General features: G+C 39.9%; 1 protein-coding gene across 2 annotated transcripts in view; it reads right to left on the bottom strand.

The window, feature by feature from the left end:
• Positions 1–663: 663 nt before the first annotated feature.
• kdm6a (lysine (K)-specific demethylase 6A) overlaps positions 664–20733 on the bottom strand; it is a 284665-nt gene continuing 264595 nt past the window's right edge. For both annotated transcript variants that reach the window (XM_041210596.1, XM_041210597.1), the window contains 5 exons: positions 20381–20568; positions 19907–20048; positions 8312–8438; positions 2931–3101; positions 664–1792 (listed from right to left, as the gene is read on the bottom strand). In XM_041210596.1, the coding sequence (XP_041066530.1) occupies positions 1763–1792; positions 2931–3101; positions 8312–8438; positions 19907–20048; positions 20381–20568 (658 nt within the window). In that variant the 3' untranslated portion in view covers positions 664–1762. The remainder of the gene's footprint in view (positions 1793–2930; positions 3102–8311; positions 8439–19906; positions 20049–20380; positions 20569–20733) is intronic.

Genomic DNA, 20733 nt, shown 5'->3' with positions numbered 1-20733 from the left:
GTTTTTCTTAACCAATCCCAAAGCATTTGTTTTTCTTGTCCCCCTTTCTTGCATACGGCACTACTTAAAAGCACGGTTTCTGAAGGTACACTGTGCTCCAAGCTTGGACCAATGATGTGGAGCACCAGAAGTTAGTTGAATGATGAACAAGGAGATCGTAACATGGAGGCTTTATTCCAGCCAACTGTCAGTCTAGACCTATGCTGTATGTTCAATAGCTTTGTAATTTATTTCTCCCAAAATCAAGTAAGAGTTACTTAATAGGTTTAAATCATAAAATGTTAGTGCACATTTGTGCTTTTTAAAGGTCAACCCAATACTTTTGCATAAAATCTTACTTGATCAGGTGAATAAATATTTTGACAAAGTGATCACAGCTTTTTAAAAAAACTACTCAAAGTTGCAACATATGTATTTTTGAACACTTCCCACTATAACGGGGCAAAAAACAATCACAAACCAGCCTCCAATACAGCTCAATTATAGAAATATAACAAACTTGTAGTTAACTTTTAGAGCCATTAGTGCACAGGACAACAGGCTCTGGTGTAACAGTGATCCGTGATGCTCATGGTACCAAGACAACTCTAAAGATAAATAAACTTTACATTACTATGTCTCTAATTAAATAAAAGCTTTTTTTTGTTTTAAAATTACTCTGAAGTCATTTGTAAGCATAGGAATTTTATAACCTGGGACACAATGGTTCCCTTAATGAAGCACACGGTTTCAACTGGCAGTGGGTAATACTGGGAGAAGCACACTATACTTTTCAGATGCGAATGCATAACATTTCTGATAACAAAGGAAAGCTTGCCCTGAGTTTAGTCATGCAATATTGAATTGAGATACATAAACTAACATATGCAATTAACTTCTGAAAAATTCTTCCCTGAATATAAATTGTTAAATGTTGCAAAGATTACAATGCTCAACAGTTTTTATTTCATACATAGAAAACGTATTAGGAGTAGTGTTTGAAATGACAGAACTCCGTAAAATTTTAATGGCAGGTATTCTGGGAAAAAATAACAGCATTCCATCCACAAATATTTTCAAGGAATAAATATGCATTTATAAATAGTGTAAATTTACATCAAGATTAGAAACAAAACAAAAAAAATCACAAATCTTAAGTTTATTCCTTAGTCTATGTGCAACCCATTTATCTGTGACTTGGCTGTTTAGTTTAACTAGGAAACCAGAACAAATTTAAACATCATGGTTTCAAAATAACAAGACAGATGAACATAAAAGCAGTAAAAAAAATTCTCTCTCATCTAACTTTTCACATTACAAAATTTTCTTTATAGATGTTGCCCTCAAGAGAGACTTAAAATTCCTAACTACCATACAAAAATGACCAGCTAAGCTAGTACTTTTAAAGGGAAAAATCTGAATGAAAAAAGATGATGAAACCAATTCATCAGCCCAAGACAGAGTAATACAAAAAAAGAATGTCTTCAAGTCAGTAGTCTTTGTGTGATGTTGCCAGTTTTTCTCTGATATATACAAAATATGAAAAGTTATTTATAGGTACAGCTAAAACAGCTTTACTTGAATTCATTTATCCTGGAAAAGAAGCAGCTCCACTCCAATCCAGTATTGTTGACACTCCGCACTTGGAAGGTTGCATAGACACACAGTTTTCAGTCAGCAGCCACATGGGATAGCCAAAAATCAGTGGTGTAACACAGTGGAAGTTGATGTCACATCCTGAACACCAAAGATGTTTCACTAGTTGTCCATAAAACAATATGTGTCAAGATGAGGATGAAGGCAGAGGAGGGGCCTGCAACAGAAAGAAGATTTTAAATGAGCATGACCTATTTGTATGGTGATCCATGATCATCAGTTCTTTTCTGATCCAAGGCAAGTGGACTTCAAATAGTATTAATTAAAAATATCTGTATTCTGCCAGTGAGAATGAGAAAAATACAATCTGCAGGTTTCTACCAAGTTAACCGATCTCAAGCAAAGAAAGAATTGGTGGTTTCTAAAATCAGCCTCAGCACCCCAGATGGCAGGGAGGCGTGGGTGGGGGGAACCGGGGAAGTGAAGTCCACTGCAATTTTCCAAGGCCAGCTGCTATTCAACAACCCCTGCTGGAAGGGTACAAGTGTGAATGCCAGTGAGGATAAGACCAGGCGTGGCTATAATTCTCCAAAACAATGGTGCCCTGCCACAGTCAAAACTTATACACGGAGAATAGCAACTTGAGCAAAATAACAGTGGAAACATACTTCAGGCAGCAAATTACTGCCTACTAAGGATTCTAAAACTGGAGAAAGATGGCTAAGAAATAAATTACAGTGACTATATAGTCCTCTCCCCAACATTTTTGTGCATTCAAAATGCTCTTCCTTCATTTGCCTGCTTGTAAATACAAAGCATATATATTCTAACCACCACTAAAGTTGCTAATGTTCTTCATTTGCTGTAGAATTCTACACTCTTTTTCTGTTTTATATTCTGTTTTCTTTACTTCAGTATTGACCCCCACACTGGGCATAATTCCAAGATGCTAGTCAGGTTCCAGTACTTTGATCAAGTGTTCTTCATTCTAATTAGCCTCAACAGTCACGTCAGCAGGCCATGCAACTGTGGAAGTTGCCAAAGGTGAGCTCAATGTGGTCCATACTAGTGTTCACCGATATGCAATAACCATAGGGGTCACTGTACAATGGTCGAAGCAAGAATCCTGGTTGATTCTTTTTCTTGCCTATCACAAGGGTGCCATGGTCAACTGTTCTATTCCCAATGAGACCAATTAAATTAGCACAGATCAACGATTGAACCTGGTTTCTGTCTGATTTGCATAGCTCAGTCTATTAGGCCTAAGAATTCTAGAATTACTAAAGAACTTTCTCAATTTTACAGTAACATGAATACTTTCCAAATATATTGCCCATTGTAATGATTAAACTTACTAATGTGAACTGGTCATAGATTTGCATCAGGTCCTCCATTTTGTATTGTTCCAGCACTACAAAATTGTCAAGATTTCCACTGGCCTTACGGGCACAGTCCTGGCAATGCACTACATAGGTCTTCCGTGAGTTACTTTCATTAGTAACAAAAAGCAGATCAAAAACTTCCACCTGTCACACAGAAATAAATATTGCAATACCATATTACAGCATTATAAATTATTTTTCTGCAACAAAAATGTCATAATTTCTTTCATGCATACTAGATTTTAATCATTTCCATACGTTCACTTAATACTTCCCCTCACCAAGTTTTTCTACAATGCTTTAGAATTAAAAAGATGTACCATAAATCTTACAACGTCACTTGTGTTTAACAAAATGCACATCAGTTGGGGACGGAGTAGCTCATATTAGATTAAAACATATTGCCCTTTCACCTCTAGGTTAGATTTGTATCCAGTTCTTGAACTGTTAGAACACTATCCACCCTTTTTTGCTGAATCTTACATGGTGAACTCAAGCAATCTCAACCCAGTTAAATTAGTGTGTACAGTTCTAGATACTACAATACTGAAAGAATGTTGCTGTTGAAAGGATACAGAAAGGGGCAACCAGAATAATTGATGGAATGGTGAGACTGGAGTATGACTGACAATTTTGTGCATTGGAAATGTTCTTACTGGAAAAGGCAAGGTTGAGAGGTGCTATACTGTGATTGCTGTTTTAAATTTTTTTTTAAAGAGTAGAATATAACAAACTTTTTCAACCTACCCAGAACAGGACAGGTTACCTGAGGTTTGGTAGCATAGTAGTTACATTACTGGGTTAGCAATCCAGAAGCCTGGACTAATGAACCGAGAAATGAGCTCAAATCCCACCATGGCAGCTGGGGGAAGATGAATTCAGTTAATTTATTAAATATGGAATAAAAGCTAGTAACAACAATGGTGACCATGACATTGTTGTAAAAATTGATTTGGTTCATTAATGTCCTTTAGGGAAGGAAATCTGCTGTAATTACCCCGTCTGGCTCTAGACCAACAGTAATGTTCTTAACTAGCAGTCCACAGCTGTATCAAAACGCTAGGCAAAAAGTGTAAGAGTAAAATCAATCATATAACTTGGCATCAGCCTAACCACTAGACACAACAAAGACACATGCAGTCCAACAGACCCTCAAAGTTCTCCTAATATCTGGGGACTTCAGCCAAAATTAAGAGAGCAGGCCTACAGACTAGCCAATCAAAAGCCTGACAGTCACACACTCAGAATCATAATTTGTTCTCACACACAAAATTTTAACTCTGTGTAAGTGAATAAGTTTTGAATGAGTTAAAATCTGGTCCAATATAGTTTGCCAATGTACCAAACTCCTCCATCTCAATTCCTGCCCATAACGTCTCCCAATAACAGGACAGGCCCCCCCAGAGGCAGGACTGTAGTTTATAGTCAGAAGGGAGTGACCCCAGGTGTGCTCAATATTTACTCTGGGCCCCATGTAGTCTTATGGCATCAGGTCAAATATGGGCAAGGAAAATAGCTGATTACCACTTGTTGCCCTTCCTCAGCTAGGTCCATGGCTTATACTAACTTTTAGGTTTTAGGAATTAAAGTGTTAAATGTAAGATAAATGGAAAAATCTGATCAAGAAACTGATAAACAACTCTATTGTGAATACAAATCAAAAAAGTCTTGGGAGTTAATTACAGTTAAAAGGCAACCTATGTTTATCTTACAAGGTCAGAGGTAGAGCTGCAGGCATTTGAACAATGGATGACCCATCTTTAAGCCTGTGATGGAGCTAGGAGTTCCCCTCTTACTTCAATAAATTTTTAAATTGTTTATGTAGCTCCCAGATGAAAAAAGTTGAAAGCTGGTTGTAAATATGAGTTTCTTAACAGGGGCAGCAGCAATTCTGGGAGAGAGGATTGTGAAACTCCATTAGAGATATAAATTATTCATGTTGGTTACAGAATCAAAGAGTTGTGTTGAAAGTAAAAATAATTAGTTTGGAGTTCTGTTTGAGCCATCTCAAAGCATGCCATGTCATCATGGAAATGGGCTGTGGGGGTTAGAAGGTTCCTTTGTTTAATTTATCTGGGTTTTTCTCACAGAAGGCAGCTAAGGTTTTGGTCTAGGTATAGGCTGCAACTCACTTAGTTGGAAGAGCCAAAGCAGATAAATGTTAACTATACCTGCATCTTAAGCAGAGAAAATAGTAACTTTATCATTCACTGAGCAGAATGTGGGTGATGCTTAAGCTCAACTTCACTTGGAAAGAGCTGTACAGACTGGGAAAAAACAGTCTATGTATGTCCAAAGCCAGGACAAAGAGCTGAAAGAGTCCCCAGTCATGAGGGTTTGAAGAGAATTTGGAACATCGTTTAATCAAAAGTTAATGGAAGGATCCTCATAAATTTTGTTCCTTGGAGAATAGCTAGAACAGAGGAGAAGCCAAAGTTACTTCTGGAGAACTGTGGCATACCTTTGGGTCTGTCCCAGGAAAAGTGAATGAACCGTCAAGATTTCCTAAGATAAGGGAATTCTTGGAGGGAAGTAACAAATAGAATTGAGTTTATTGCATAAGTCTTTGTAAACTTTAGTGTTAAAGTTAGTGGTGCATGCTTTGTTTAATAATGTGAAATCTTGTGACATAATTTGAGTAATCACTGGGTGTTCAAATTTCTCTTTAAATGTTAACGGTCTCTACAGGGATTGTAATACATGATGAACACCACTTGGAAGAAGTACTGAGGATCGCAAGGCCACAGACTCTGGCTAAGAAATTTCAATATTCATCACTAAGAGTGGCTAAATAATACCATTATCAACCTACCTGCTGTAGGTAGGTACAAAAATGCTGCATTATAGAGGTGAGATAAAAGTGACTGCTCTTGGTATTAAGATATTTGACTGAGTGTAGCATCAAGGAGCCCTAGCAAAATTGAATTCAACGGGAATATGGGGCAGAACACTCCACATGCTGGAGCCATAGCTGGGAATTCTGCAGCTAGTAACTCGCTTCCTGACTCCACAAAGCCTGTCCACCATCTACAAAGGCACAAGTCAGGTGTGTAATGGAATACACTCCACTTGCCTGGATGAGTGCAGCTCTAACAGCACCCCAGAAGCTTATCATCATCCAGAACAAAGCAGCCATCTGATTGGTATCCCATTTTCCACCACTTTCAATTTTCACTCCTACCACAACTGGCACACAATGACTGCAGTGTGTAACATTTACAAGATATGGTGCAGCAACTGGACAAGGTGCTTCTTTGACAGCATCTTTCAAGTCCTCAACCTCTACCACCTAGACGACAAAGGCAGCAGCCGCAGGGAACATCACCACTTATAAGTTCCCTTTCAAGTTACACATGATCATGAATTGTAAATATATTGTCGCTCTTTCATTGTTGCTGAATCAAAATTCTAGGACGCCCTACCTGGCAGCACTATTGGAATACATAAACCATACAGACTGCAGTTCACCTGGGTAATTAGGAATGGGCAATAAATGTTGGCCTTGCCTGAGATGCCTATAGAGATGTCACATTAACAAATAAAAAATAGAACCAGAGAACACAGCCTGCAATATAAGGGTTTTCAATTCAAAACTAACCTGCAGAAAACATGCCAATTAGCAAGTAATGAATGTATGAAACGGGGCTCCTGAGAGAGCAAGTAGCAGCAGAGTTTTCTTTCTTGCAAATTAGGTAGATTTCTTTTAGAAAACAATAGTGAGATATATTTCAAATTGCACATACTGTATCATTAGTGTAGTATGCTTGCGATGAACAGGTGACATTGGACATCTGGATCCTAAAGCTTTCCACCAATGGTGCTTTCCTGTCTCATGTCTGGATCTACTGTAAGAAACAGGTGCTGGAGTAGGCCATTAGGCCCTTCAAACTCACTCTCCAATTGAACATAATCATTGCCAGTCATTTACTTCAACTCTAGTTTCCCACACAATTCTTATATTGCTTAATTCCCTTACTACCCAAAAATCCATCAAACTCTGTACTGAATATACTCGAATCCACAGCGATGCAGTGTGGAAAATTCTAAAGATTCACAACTCTTTGCATGAAGAAATTTCTCTTTATCTCAGTCCTAAATCCAACCCCTATTCAGAGGCTGTGGTTCTATATTCCAAATTCCCCATGCAGGAGAAGCACTACTTTCTCAGCATCAGCCCTGTCAAGTCCCTTAAGAATTTTATATGTTTCAATGATATCAGTTCACATTCTTCTAAACTCTAGGGAATATAAAACCAGTCTGCTCAATCTCTCGTCATAGGACAATTTCCTTATTCCAGGAACCAGTCTAGTGAACCTTAACTGCACTTCGACTAACTGATACAGATCAATTGCCACAATTAATCAGCAATGCCATTATTCATCTCTCAATTAGCAATCACCAAAACAGATTAACTAATGATTTACCTCATTACTGTTTTGTGGGACCTTGCTGTGTGAAAAGTGACTTGAATTTTCAGATATTACAAATAGTAACTATCTTAAAAGAAGTTACTGGACTGTGAAGTATTTTGGGATGTGCTGGCATTATGAAAGGTACTTTATAAAAGCAATTAATGTATTTCTTTGTCTGTTTTAGGAATTAAATTTCTCTGGCTTGGGAAACTGTAAAATTCGTATTGATTCAGGGGTTGGGCATATTGTTGAGAGTAAATAAAAGGAGAGTTATTCCATACCTTCCTGCAGTTTGCCTGAGTGTATGTGACAAAAGTAGAAAAGGTAGTCCATTACCCAGACAGGCACTTGTTTTAATGAGCAATATCATTTTAAATTAGCAAAAATCATGCTGTTTTGGTGTCCAAAGATACAAGGTAAGTTCTGACAAAGAGTCATATGGACTCGAAACGTTAACTGCATTCCTCTCCGCACATGCTGTCAGACCTGCTCAGTTTTTCCAGCTATTTTTGTTTTTGTATCATAAAAATAGAAACACTTTTGGAGATTCCAGATTTTGCAGTTGTCACTAATTCTATCAAGTTTAAGTTTGAATAATGTTTTATGGCTAATGAGCCATTTTAAATATTATTCCCAACAAGTAGAATTTGTGTCATCACGCTCCTATTTCAGTTAACTTCCTAATTAAACAATCTTGATTGGGTATTTCAGAAAATGTAAAAGTGTGATTAATTGTTTTTTCATATACAATAAATTCACTTACAGCCAGCTTCACAAAGCTTTTAATTGCACTTTTGTTGATTGTTATGGGATTTTGGGAAGCAAATTAAAATAAAATAGCACTTAGAATATAGTCAATAATAATTGAAAATGCATGAAAATTCACTAGATTCCTTTTAACTTAAGCTACCATTATTCTCAACAGAAAGTTTGTTTACTGACCTCACAAATACTGCAGTAGTGTGCAGGCTCCTCCTTTGTACGGCCATGCCATACAATCTCTTTGCTTGTGCTAATGAGAGCTTCCCTTAACATCTGGCATTGCTTCAAGGTTCTCAGCAGGCAGTACCTAAAGAAAGAAATAGAGGCTTTCAATTTTAGCAAAAGCAACCTTTCCCATCACCTTTTATCTTCTGATACCCTCCCATACCTTGACTGGAGACCCCAGAGGATAGGCAGGCAATCAAATACCTTTATGGCCTCCACCATTTAGTGGCAGCCAATAACAGGTACAGTGGAGCTCAAGGTGGAACCGTTGGCAATTTTTTCTCCTCAGCTGGCACCCTTCCTCTGTTCAGTAATCCATTTAATGATTTAGCCATGGTCACTAATCCCACATCTAAGGTCAAGTGAAAATGTTGGGTAAATCTGGAATTCAGACTAATTAGCCTAATATGTAATAAGGGAAGTGAAGCATTGACAATGGATTAACTAGAAAATCCACAAGTATTTTCAAATTAGCTTAGACCATGGGCCATCAGTAATACTAAAAAGCCTAATTAAATAAGTTGTTTCCTAATCAAAATTAAAAAGATAAACTAGGAATAAAAAATGAGCCAGATCTTCTGGTATCAGTAGCAACCACACACTGAATCTAAGATGCTGGTGTTTTTCAGGGCCCTGAGGAAGAACTAGTGCATGCACATGTGCTGTAACTGCCCGTGAACATTAAACTTCCAATGGGCAGATTTGTGCTGCCTGGAGCGCTCGACAAATGTCTCTTACACTAATCTCAGTGTTGGAGACCTGGGCTACGTATGCGCTACTTACCTGGATACTTGCCCTAAAATTATTACACTGTTTAATTTCTGGTATAACTCAGTGATTAACAGCACAACGCATACCCCCAGGCACCACACCGACCCAACTGCCTCCATCACTCAACCCGACTACCCACCCCCTGACCAAACCAGCCAACTCACCCAACCTGACTACCCATTCCCATCCTACCACTCACCCACCCACTTAAAAGATTTGAAAAAACCTTTAAAAACTTACCTGAAGACAGCAACAGATGCCATAAAAAGGGGGCATGGCCTCTCCGCTGTTCCTCTTGCCAGTCTTCACCACGGATAGCTGCGCCAAGGCTCCGTTATTCCAGCCGGGTTCAGATGACCCGGCTGGAAGGACGCAAAAAGGTAAGCATGCAACAAGCTCTGCAGTCAGCAGTGATGTGTACAGCATCGCCACTGACCGGAAGATCTGGCTCAAATATTTGATACATACAAACTCAAAAAGTGCGTTAAGGAATGAAGCAAAATTTAGCTCACATATAATGGAGGTTCCTTCTTAATAATTTTCGTGTTCAGTGTGTGAGGTATTGCTGGGGATCTAGTGCCAGTATCAAGAACTCTCAGGGAAGCATATCACCACCAAATGTAAAGTCCTCTCTACTCATGTATCAGTAAGTACACCGCCACTGAGCATGATTATTTTTCTTTTGCTCCATACCATCTGACCTCTAAGATTACAACATTAGGGATAGTTCTCTGTGAGCCCATAAACTAAATTCAGACTGTCCAAACTCACCTCAAACAACTTATATTTATATAGCACCTATAATGTAATAAAACGTCTTAAAGTGCTTTATAAACATTCTAAAACAAAATCTGACACTGAGCCACACAACGGGATATGAAGTCAGATAACCAAAAACTTGGTCAAAGAAATAGATTTTAAAGGGTGTTCTTAAAGGAAGAAAGGGAAGGGTGAAGAGGTGGAGAAGTTTAGGGAGTGAATTCCAGAGCTTGAGGCCTTGCCAGCTGAAAGCACAGCTAGCAATGGTGGAGTAATTAAAATAGTGAGTGATCTAGAGGCCAAAATTGGTGGAGCGCAGAGGTCTTGGGGGCAGAGTTGGGGTGTGTGATGACTGAGAGACTGGGACACATCACAGAGATAGTGGGAGATAAGGCCATTGAAGGATTTGAAATGAGCATGACAATTTTAAAATCAAGGTGTTGCTTAACCACGCCAATGCAAGCACAGGGGAGATGAATAAACAGGACTTGATGTAAGACAGAATGCACCAGCAGTTTCGAACAGCCTCAAATTTACGAAAGGTAGGAAGTAGGGACGCTGGCCAGGAGTGGGGACATTAGAGGTAAGCGTAGAGGTAACAAAAGCACGATTGATGGCTTCACATACACATAAGCTGAGACAAGGGCAGAGTTGCACAATGTCATGGAGGTGATGGAGGTGTTGGTGTAGATGTGTGCAAGTAATCTACTCTTTGCAACTGGATGGAAACAGTACGTGAGGTGAGAAAACCATTAATAGTACCAGGTGACATAGGAGCCAGGAAGGAAAGTTGGTTGGCCAATGGTTTAGTAGGAATAGGAGCTAAAGAGCAACAGATGGGTCTCATCGATGAGTTTGGAAAGGGGATGAGGGGAGATAGGGAAGAAATGAGATAAAGATGCAAATTCAGGATTGGGAGTGGGAATTTTTGGGAAATTTTGTCCCAGTGGGCTAGAGGAAGGGAAGAAACCAGCAGAGACAACTGAATGGATGGTCTTGACTTTTTTGCAATAAAATCCATGAGATAGCTGCACTTACTGTTGGATGTGAGGTTAGAGAAGGCAGGGGAAGGCGGTTTAAGAAGGTGGTTTGTGGTGAAGAGAAGCTGGGGATATCTTTGCGTTCCTGAATCTTTTAATAGTAGGCAGCTTTAGTGATGGAGTGCAGGACCCATTGATGCTTTACTTGGTCTAACTAGATCTGACAATGTATCGGTAAACCAGTTATGGTTAAAAACACTAAATTATTACCGGCACGAGCAGCATAGAAAAACAGTAAGTAAATTAATAATAAGTGTTAGCACAGATCAAATCTAAAGGCATCAATTAAAAATAATAGGTTAAACAAGGTACTAACTAGATCCTAAAAGAGAGAATAGAGAATTTTAGATCTGGATGGGCAGCTGAGACCTGTTGCTTGCAAGTCCTGCGCTATGTGGGAACTTAGGCCACTTCATGTGTCTTTAGGACCACAGATGTAGGAAGTGTTTCCAGCTGCTTGAGCTCAGGATTTCTGAGCTGAGGGGCAGTTGGAGTCACTGTGGAGCATCAGGAAGAATGACCGTTTCCTGAACAGGAGGTGGTCACCCTACAAGCAAGTAAGAGTTCAGGATAGTTGATGGTGGCCATTCAGATGAGCAAGAAGAAACAGGAAGTGTAAGAGTCTTTGTATCACTCTCAAACTGGTACTCAGAATTCATAGACTTCTGGGAGCAACAACACCTTGAAGGAATGCAATCTAGATCATGCAGCAATGGAGAAGGGGCTGAATAGGAGGGAACAGCAAAAACTGGAATTGCATTTGTTATAGAAGATCCAGAGCTAGGGGGACAGACAGGCATTGGTGTAACCATCATCTCGATTCCTGCACGATGTTGCCTGCCTTCGTACCAGAGGTATGGATGGAGTGAAAATTGAGAGGCAGGAGGTACTGAAAAGGCTAGCAATGTTTAGATTGAATAAGTCACCCAATCCGGGACGGCTTCCTAAAGAAAGTGGGGATGGAGTCAGCACAAGGACTTGCCATAACCTTCCAATCTTCCCTAGATACATAGCAGTTGCCAGAGGATTGGAGAATGGCTAATGCGACAACCTATTCAAGAAAGGGTGTAAGATTAGTCCTAGTAACTACAGGTCAGTCTGTGTCATTAACGGGTAAGGTTTTAGAAACAATAATCTGGGAAAAAATTAACAGGTAATTAGAGTTAATTAAAGAGAGCCAGCACAGATTTGTAATAGGTAATCAAATTGAATTTTTTGATGAAGTAACAGAGCAGGTTGATGAATGCAATGGGTGTTATGGATATATGGATTTTGAAAAATTATTTGACCGAAGTACCACATAAAAGGCTGGTTAATAAGATTGTAGGGTCAGTGTCAGCTTGGGTAAAAAAAAATTGGTTTAAGGGCAGAAAACAGCAAGTTGTTTAAATGGAGGATGTTAGACAGTGTTGATCCTCAAGGATCAATGTTGGGATCACTACTTTTGTTGATATATATTTTATATATTATATGACTTGGATACTGGGATAGAGTAGAATTTCAATATTTGCCAACGAAACTAAGTTTGGAGGTGTGGCTGACAATGAAGACGATACCAATCAACTGCAACACGACATAGATAGGCTAGCAGAACACACAGACAAATGGCAGATGGAATTTAATACAGAGAAGTGTGATGTAATGCATTTTGATAGAAGGGATAGGAAGAGGCAATAAAGACTTAATGACAAATGAATTGTTCTGTAAGTTTGCTTTTAAATACATTTTGTATAAGAAAAAGGCCTTCCTGATAGAGCTTCTGCTGTAAATCACTTCCAACCCTATGCATGTGATTAGCAACAAGTATCCTTAAGTAAATTTCTGGGCAAGTTCAGGACATCTAGCCCCAAGTCTCTGACACCAGGATCAATTCCATGAAGTGTCAGAGGCAACGTAGAACTGTCCGGGCAGCATAAGTCAGCCCATCGGAAATTTAAAGTTCATCTAGACCTTCGCCAATACTCAGAATGGAAGATCGAGGCCAATGTTGTGCTTTTCCCTTCTGCTGACCTTAGTGGACAACCTCACATTTTCCCACAGTGTACCCCCATCAGCCAAATTTTTGCCCACTCACTTAACATATCTATATATTTTTTTGCAGGCTCTTTACATCCACCTCACAACTCGCTATCCTATCTTTGTATTGTCAACAAATTTAGCTACAGTACACGGTCCCTTTATTCAAATTATTAATATAAATAGCGGAGGCCCTAGCACTGACCCCTGTGGCAATCCACTAGTCACAGGTTGTCAACTTGAAAATGAGTCATTTATTTTGTTTCCTGTTAGTTAGCTCATCCTCTACCTTGCCAAAATATTACTCCCCAACACCACAAACTCTTATCTTGTGTAGTAAGAACATAATAACACAAGAAATAGGAACAGGAATAGACCATTTGGCCCCTGGAGCCTGCTCCGCCATTCAATAATCTTCTTGTGCTTCGATTTCCACATTGCCATCTAACGCAATAGCCTTTGATTCCCTTGCCTAACAAGAATCTATCTCTGCCTTAAAAATATTCAATGACCCCGCTTCCAGCACCTTCGGAGGCAGAGTTCCAAAGTCGCACAATCCTGAGAAAACATTTCTCCTCATCTCTGTCCTAAGAGGGTGGGCCCCTAATTGTAAAACAGTGGCCCCTAATTCCGGACTCACCCACAAGAGGAAACATCCTTTCCACGTCCACCTTGTCAAGGCCATTCAGGATCTTGTATACTTCAATCAAATCATCCCTCACTCTTCTAAACTCCAGTGGAAACAAGCCCAGGCTGTCCAACCTTTCCTCATAAGGCAGCCCACTCATTTCAGGTATCAATCCAGTAAACCTCCTTTGAACCACTTCGAATGCATTTACATCCTTCATTAAATAAGGATACCAAAACTGCACACAGTATTCGAGGGATGGTCTCACCAATTCCCTGTATAACTGAGGCATAACATCTTTATTTTTATGTTCAATCCCTCTCTTATTAAAGGATAGCATTCTATTAGCCTTAATTACTTGCTGTACCTGCATACAAACTTTTTGTGACTCATGTACAAGAACACCAAGATCCCTCTGCACCTCAGAATTATGCAGCCGTTCTCCATTTAAGTAGTACTCTGCTATTTTGTTCTTCCTGCCAAAGTGAACAATTTCACATTTTCCCACATTAAACTCCATTTGCCAGATCTTTGGCCACTCACTCAACCTATCTATATCCATCTGCAACCTCATGTCCTCTTCACAACATACTTTCCTACCTATATTTAGCTACCATGTCTTCACTCACTTCATCTAAGTCATTGATGTAAATCGTTAAAAGTTGAGGCCCCAGTACAGGCCTGTGGGATTCAACTTGTCACATCTTGCCAATCCGAAAACGACCCATTTATGCATACCCTCTGCTGTCTGTCAGCCAGCCAATCTTCTATCCATGCTAATATGTTACCACCTACACCACGTGCTTTTATTTTCCGTTATAAAATTTTATATGACATGTTATATTTTATAACACTTTACCCAATCCCTTTTGGAAATTAAATATGTTACATGCACTGATTCCCCTTTTTTCACCCTGTTGTTACATCCTCAAAGAACTAAGACACTGTTTCCCTTTCATGAAATCATGTTGACTCTTCTTGATTGTGTTATAATTTTCTAAATGGCCCACTATACTTCCTTAATAATGGATTCCACCATTTTCCCAATGACAGGTTGAATAGATGTGTTATATTTGTGGTTTTCCAAAGTGCTGGGATCTTTCCAGAATCTAGAGAACTTTGGAAAATTACAATTAGTACATCTACTATCTCAGCAGCCATTTCTTTTAAGATCCTAGGATGCAGGTTATCAGGTCCAGGGGACTTTAGTCAGTTGTCAGCCTTTAGTCCCTTTAGTTTTCTGAGAGCTTATTCTCTAGTGATAAAAGTTCCTCCCTCCCTTGATTTTCCACTATTCTTGGGATTTTTTTTTTATGAGCGCCTTCTACCAAGGCAGATATAAAGGTCTCTGTAATTTCCTCATTTCCCATTATTTATTACCCAGTCCCATTCTCTAAGGGACCAACATTTACTTTAGCTACTCTCTTCCTTTCTATATACTTGTAGAAGCTTCTGCTGTCTGTTTTCATATTTCTTGTGGGAACTTGAGTATGGCAATCTATGGCCTTCGAGCTCTCGTGATGAGGGTTCTTCATCTAACTCATCCATGTCAGGAAGCTGCGGGAGAGGGTCAAGCACGGATTGGGAAACGTCTGACTTTCAGGAATTCAGCTGACAGTCATAAAAACAAAAAACTGCGGATGCTGGAAATCCAAAACAAAAACAGAAATACCTGGAAAAACTCAGCAGGTCTGGCAGCATCGGCGGAGAAAAGCAAAGTTGACGTTTCGAGTCCTCATGACCCTTCAACAGAACTAAGTAGAACTACTTAGTTCTGTTGAAGGGTCATGAGGACTTGAAACGTTAACTTTGCTCTTCTCCGCCGATGCTGCCAGACCTGCTGAACTTTTCCAGGTATTTCTGTATTTGTTTCAGCTGACAGTCATGTTTGGCCCAGTGGGACATTTGTTTCCTTCTGAGTACTTCACCATCTACTGACTTCAAGGGAACAACTTTAGTGATGGCAGGGTCAGGCACCCACCTTGATCCCTTTGTATATAGATTTCCACTGTCTCAGGCAGTTTGGATTTCTTGACATAAGTTGATCCAGTGTTTGCACATCTCCCTGTTATTTGCACAGCTCTCTTGGCTACTTTCAAGCTCTGCAGTATTTTAGCTTTTGGGTTTATGTTGTGCATCATGGAGGTTTTGTTTTTGGTATCAATGACAGATTTCATCTCAGCTGAGTAGGTCTCAAAGTAGTCCTTGGTGCGGGTTCCACCTTTACAAATGATACTTCTGCTGTTTCATAGATGATTGAGCTTAGTGACTTCCAAGCTTCATCAGTACCAGTAACTTTTGATGGGTAGCAATCATCCTAGCAACAATGGGAAGCCTCGTATTTGGCATCATTGCTTATACAGAGGATGTTGATACATGGCAAGCCGCCATATTTGGAATTGTGAAACTTTCAGAGTGTGCCTTCACTCTGCTGCTGACAAAGAGAGTGGTCAGTGTAACAATCTGTACTGTGGTGGATGTGGATGTGGAGAACAATGGACATATTGCGCTCAATAATTTCCACCTTCGCTGTCTGTACAGCATCATGAGAATATCCTAGCAGGACAAAATCGTGTATACAGCAGTCCCCTCAAAGGAGCTCCCAAATGTATTGGCACTAATCAAACAGAGGTGGATCAATGGACCTGGCACATCCATAGGATAGAAGACAGTTGCATACCTTAGTACCTTCTGTATGGTGAGGTAGCCCGAACTAGACAACCAGTGGGGCACCCAAGGCCCCACTTCTAGGATACTTGCGAATGTGACATGAAGACTCTAAACATCCACTATCACACCTCAGAATTTCTAGCTGACGAAAGGAGGGAAATGGCAATACATCCTGTGGGCTGATGTGCATTACCACAATGACCAGGGGTGACAGCAGCTCGGCCAAAGATGCCAACGCCAAAAACAAACCCACGACGTCACTTGGCAGCTTCAGTTATGGTGCTTGTAGCAGAACCTGCCTCTCAAGGATTGGCCTTCATGGGCGGAATCTTCCATTTTTTGCGGGTGATTTGCAGGCTGCCTGAAAAAGCAGCGAGACATCTGCACTGACTCTTAGGAGGAAGGCCCACTGTATTTTCTGCCCTTCAGGCGGTCAAAGAGGACAGTGGCAGGCCTTCCTACCGACTGAGGACTCTGGAATATGATGTCTCACCCGCCCAGAGGTGGTCAACCAGGGGCCAGTAGATCTTGTACTCATCAATGCCACAGAGGAGGCCATGGCTGCTGCCGGAACAACACCCCGAACGGAGTCCCAGAGCAACACAGGAAAAGGGCATGTGCTCTTGGGCAGGGGGGATCTTGCGAGATGGAGGTGGCAGTGAGGGGGAGGCCATGAGGGTTGGCAGCAAGGGGGTGGGAAGAGGATGGCTGTCTGTCTCTAGCCCCTGCTCCATGTCCATGTCCTCAATCATGCACAGATTAGTACAGATCAAGGTCCCCCCCCAACCCCACACCCCCAGCTGACATGCAGCTCATACAGTTTAACCAGTCATGCAGGCCATATGTTAGCAGGTCAGCCTGGAGCTGAGAAAATTACAGTGGAGTTCAGAAGAGGCCATTAGGAGGTCGTTAATGGCTACTTAAAGGTCTCAAGAGGAGGTGGGAGGGGGAAGACATTGCGTATCGGTCCCGACCTCAACCTACCCAGTTTTCAGGCACACCCACCCCCTTCCTTGCCTCCTGTGGGGGCAGAACATTCTGCCCATAGTCATTGGGAACTGTGGTGCACCAGACGAAGACACCACACCAAGACAGATGGACTGTCTGTGTGTCCATCATCTCTCATAGGTGGAAGAATGCCAGTACATTTTAGACAGCATATCAGTCCTGAGCAAACACATGCACAGAAGATGTCTCCATCTCGAATCTCCCCAGTTCAGAGTCATTGAGCTGAAGCAGGAGTTGGAAAGGCTCCAACACATAAGGGAGGAAGTTTCTGGACAGTTTTATCCAGAATATAATCACACCCGCCAAGAGAAAAGGTTCAGGAAAGAGCGAATGTGACCACCAGGGATTTTGGAGAAGTCAAGGAGGTCCAGCAGACAACAGTCCTGTACATCAGGTACAATGTACTTACTACCTGTGAAGACATGGAGAAAAACTGCAGGGAGGACAGCTACAATGTAGACCAAGACACCATGGCTCAGAAGGCTGCCAGGGAGTGGGTGGAAATACAGTATAGAAAAGTGGTGTCATAAGAAGCTCTATAATTAGGGGGATAGATAGCATCCTCAGCAGTCAGGAACAAGAATCCTGAAGGCTGTGTTGTCTACCAGGGTAAGGGATAATTCAGGACAGTTCGAGAGGAACTTGAAAAGGGAGAGGGTAAACCTGGTTTTTGTGTTCCATGTTGAACAAATGAAATAGGTAGGAATAGGGAGGAGATTCTGCTGAAAATGTGCCAAAGTTAAACTCTAAATTAAAAAGCAGGACCTGTGGGGTAATAATCTCAGGATTACTGCCTGAGTCATGTGCAAATTGGTTTAAGAGTAGACAGATCAGGGGAATTAACATGGCTAAATGGCTGGGGTTCCTTTTCATGGGGTACTGGCATTAGTTCTGAGACAGCAAGGAGCTGTACCAATAGGATGGACTCTGCCTGAAACAGGATGGGTCCCCTGTCCTGTAGGAATGGGTAAATAGGGAAGTGCAAAGCCTTTAAACTAGTAAATGGGGGCGAGGGGGGGGGGAATCCAAAAGAAATGTAAGCAGCCTAAATGTAAACAAAACAGGGCAGGAGAATGAATATAGGGCAGAATAAAGTAAGGGGGGTCATTGGTGGCCAGGGAATAGAGTTACAGAACAAGACTGCTTAACATAAATTGACAGTAAATTATATTAAAACTGAGTTAAAATGTCTATACAGGAATGCACACAGTATCCATAACAAAACAGGGGAGCTGGAGGCAATCATGCATTGGGAGGAACCAGGCATGGAAGGGATTAAATGAGACATGTCTATAAAAAAAAAAATCAGGACTAGGAATTAAACATTGAAAGGTATAGTATATTTAGCAAAGGTAGGATAGATAAAAGGGGAGGTGGAATAGCTGTACTTATTTGGGATAGCAAAATGGCTTTGGAAAAAAGGAATGCAGTTATCAGCAAGACAAAAACAGAATCTATATGGATGGAGATTAACAAATAATAAAGGGTCAATCACATTAATAAGCGTATTCTACAGACCACCTAATCGTGGAAGGGAGGAGAAAGAAATATGCTGAGAAATTAGGGAATTGAGCAAAAAACGTAAGATAATTGTGGGGAATTTCAACTACCCTGCTATTAATTATACAAATGAGGTAGATAAAAGGATACGGGAATGGAGTTCCTACAATGACACAGGGCTCCTTTGTAATCCAATATGTAAAAAGCCCAAGGGAAGATTCACAGTTGGATCACATAATGAGGAATGGACCAGAGCAGATAAGAGAAAGAAAAGTAGAGAAACATCTAGGCAATATGGTCACTACCTTTTAGGATGATGATAGAAAAGGACAAAGTATGATGTAAACGAAGTTAATAAATTGGAGAAAAGTGGATTTTGAGGGGCTGAAAATAGAATTTGGTTTAACAGTGTCGAATTTGCCATGGATTATCTTTGAAACTAGCACTTTTTGACCATGATGTAGTTTAGTTACACAATCAATAATGACAAGCCATATTGTCACTGTTGCTGTTTTCAAATAGTTAAAATGTGATTTTAAATACCTGATTTAAAAAGTAATTGCATGATATAAAAAGTGGAAAGATTTACATAAGAATGAACTAAGGTTAAGTTATTTATCATTTGGCGCAATGATTTTATTTTTTTCAGTTTTAATTTACTTTGAACAAAATTAAGTAGTTTTTTAATATCTGTTTGAAGCCAATTTACTTACTAGATGTTAAGAATGAGCTGCCAATTGGCTTAATTTTTTTTCTAATACTTTAACCCTTGACAGTGCTTCTCTTTCTACCCCACAAACAGCCGTTTCTTAACTTGTATTTTATTTACATACAGACTGAATGAACTATTGGATCACAAATTTTAAAACATGTCCACAGTACATCAAAAGAGTAGATCAGGGCTTAAATATCATGGTGAAGGGATATGTAATTTCAACCCATTGGAGCAAGCTCTAGGCTAAAACAATCCAAATCAGAACTAGTTTAAACATCCTTCTTGCAGTTCAGACAAGGCAACATGACCCATCCACAATGTAACTAGAAAACTTATAATTCCATTTATGAAAATATTAGGCAAAAAAGTCTTAAGTGTCTGAATTCACAATACCTGATGGTTTGAAAATTATATAATGCTCCCACTGTTGATTTAACACTTACTTGATCATTTCAAAAAGTTTGGGATCAGACACCTTGATGTTACGTGCCATGTTCCAGGATAGATGAATCATGGGAACAATAGACTTCACGCTCTGTAGTTTATTCCATTCGTATCGTTCTACTGCCAGTTTATATTGATTTGCTGTAGAGTACACCATTAGTTTTTACTTCAAAAGTCAAAGTGTTCCAAGTATAGGAGCTACATCCTTACAACCAATTTGAGCTCTTAATACAGGTAGAGACTTTATTTATTATATAAATGGCCAAAACACTAATGCTAATAATACACTATATAAATATACAAATTGTTACTTGGAAGTCATTGAAAAAGCATTTCTACAATGATACTTTGCCTCTTTGCTATAAATAATGTTTTTCTTGTTAACAAAACGATATAGTCCTGTAAATGATCTAACTATATAATTGTAAAGATATGAATGGTATGTACTAGTTTGGTTAATGAAATTATAGTACCTGTCAGAGGACCGACATTCCAAGCAATGTTGTTGCACCACCCAATGGCCTGAACCCAGTGCACTGTACCAGCATTTATCCATACTAGGTCCCCAGGGCGCTGAATAAACCGATACACTGGTACATTAGCTTCATAAAGATCCTCTAAGTTTGGCCACCATGAGCCCATCAAAAAATTAATGTTGTTCCTGTTAAAGAAATTACATATTTTAAAATGTTTCCATAATATTTTTTAAGGGAATGATTGCTCTGCTGGGTGGGTAAAATGCAATGGGTATGATATAAATGGACTTTCAGAAAGTTTTTGGCAAATGCCACAAATGATATTGCTATGACAGTGAAATGGTTTAAAA

Source organism: Carcharodon carcharias, chromosome 18, assembly GCF_017639515.1.
Source record: "Carcharodon carcharias isolate sCarCar2 chromosome 18, sCarCar2.pri, whole genome shotgun sequence".
NCBI lineage: Eukaryota > Metazoa > Chordata > Chondrichthyes > Lamniformes > Lamnidae > Carcharodon > Carcharodon carcharias.
This window is presented reverse-complemented; position numbering and strand designations above follow the sequence as displayed.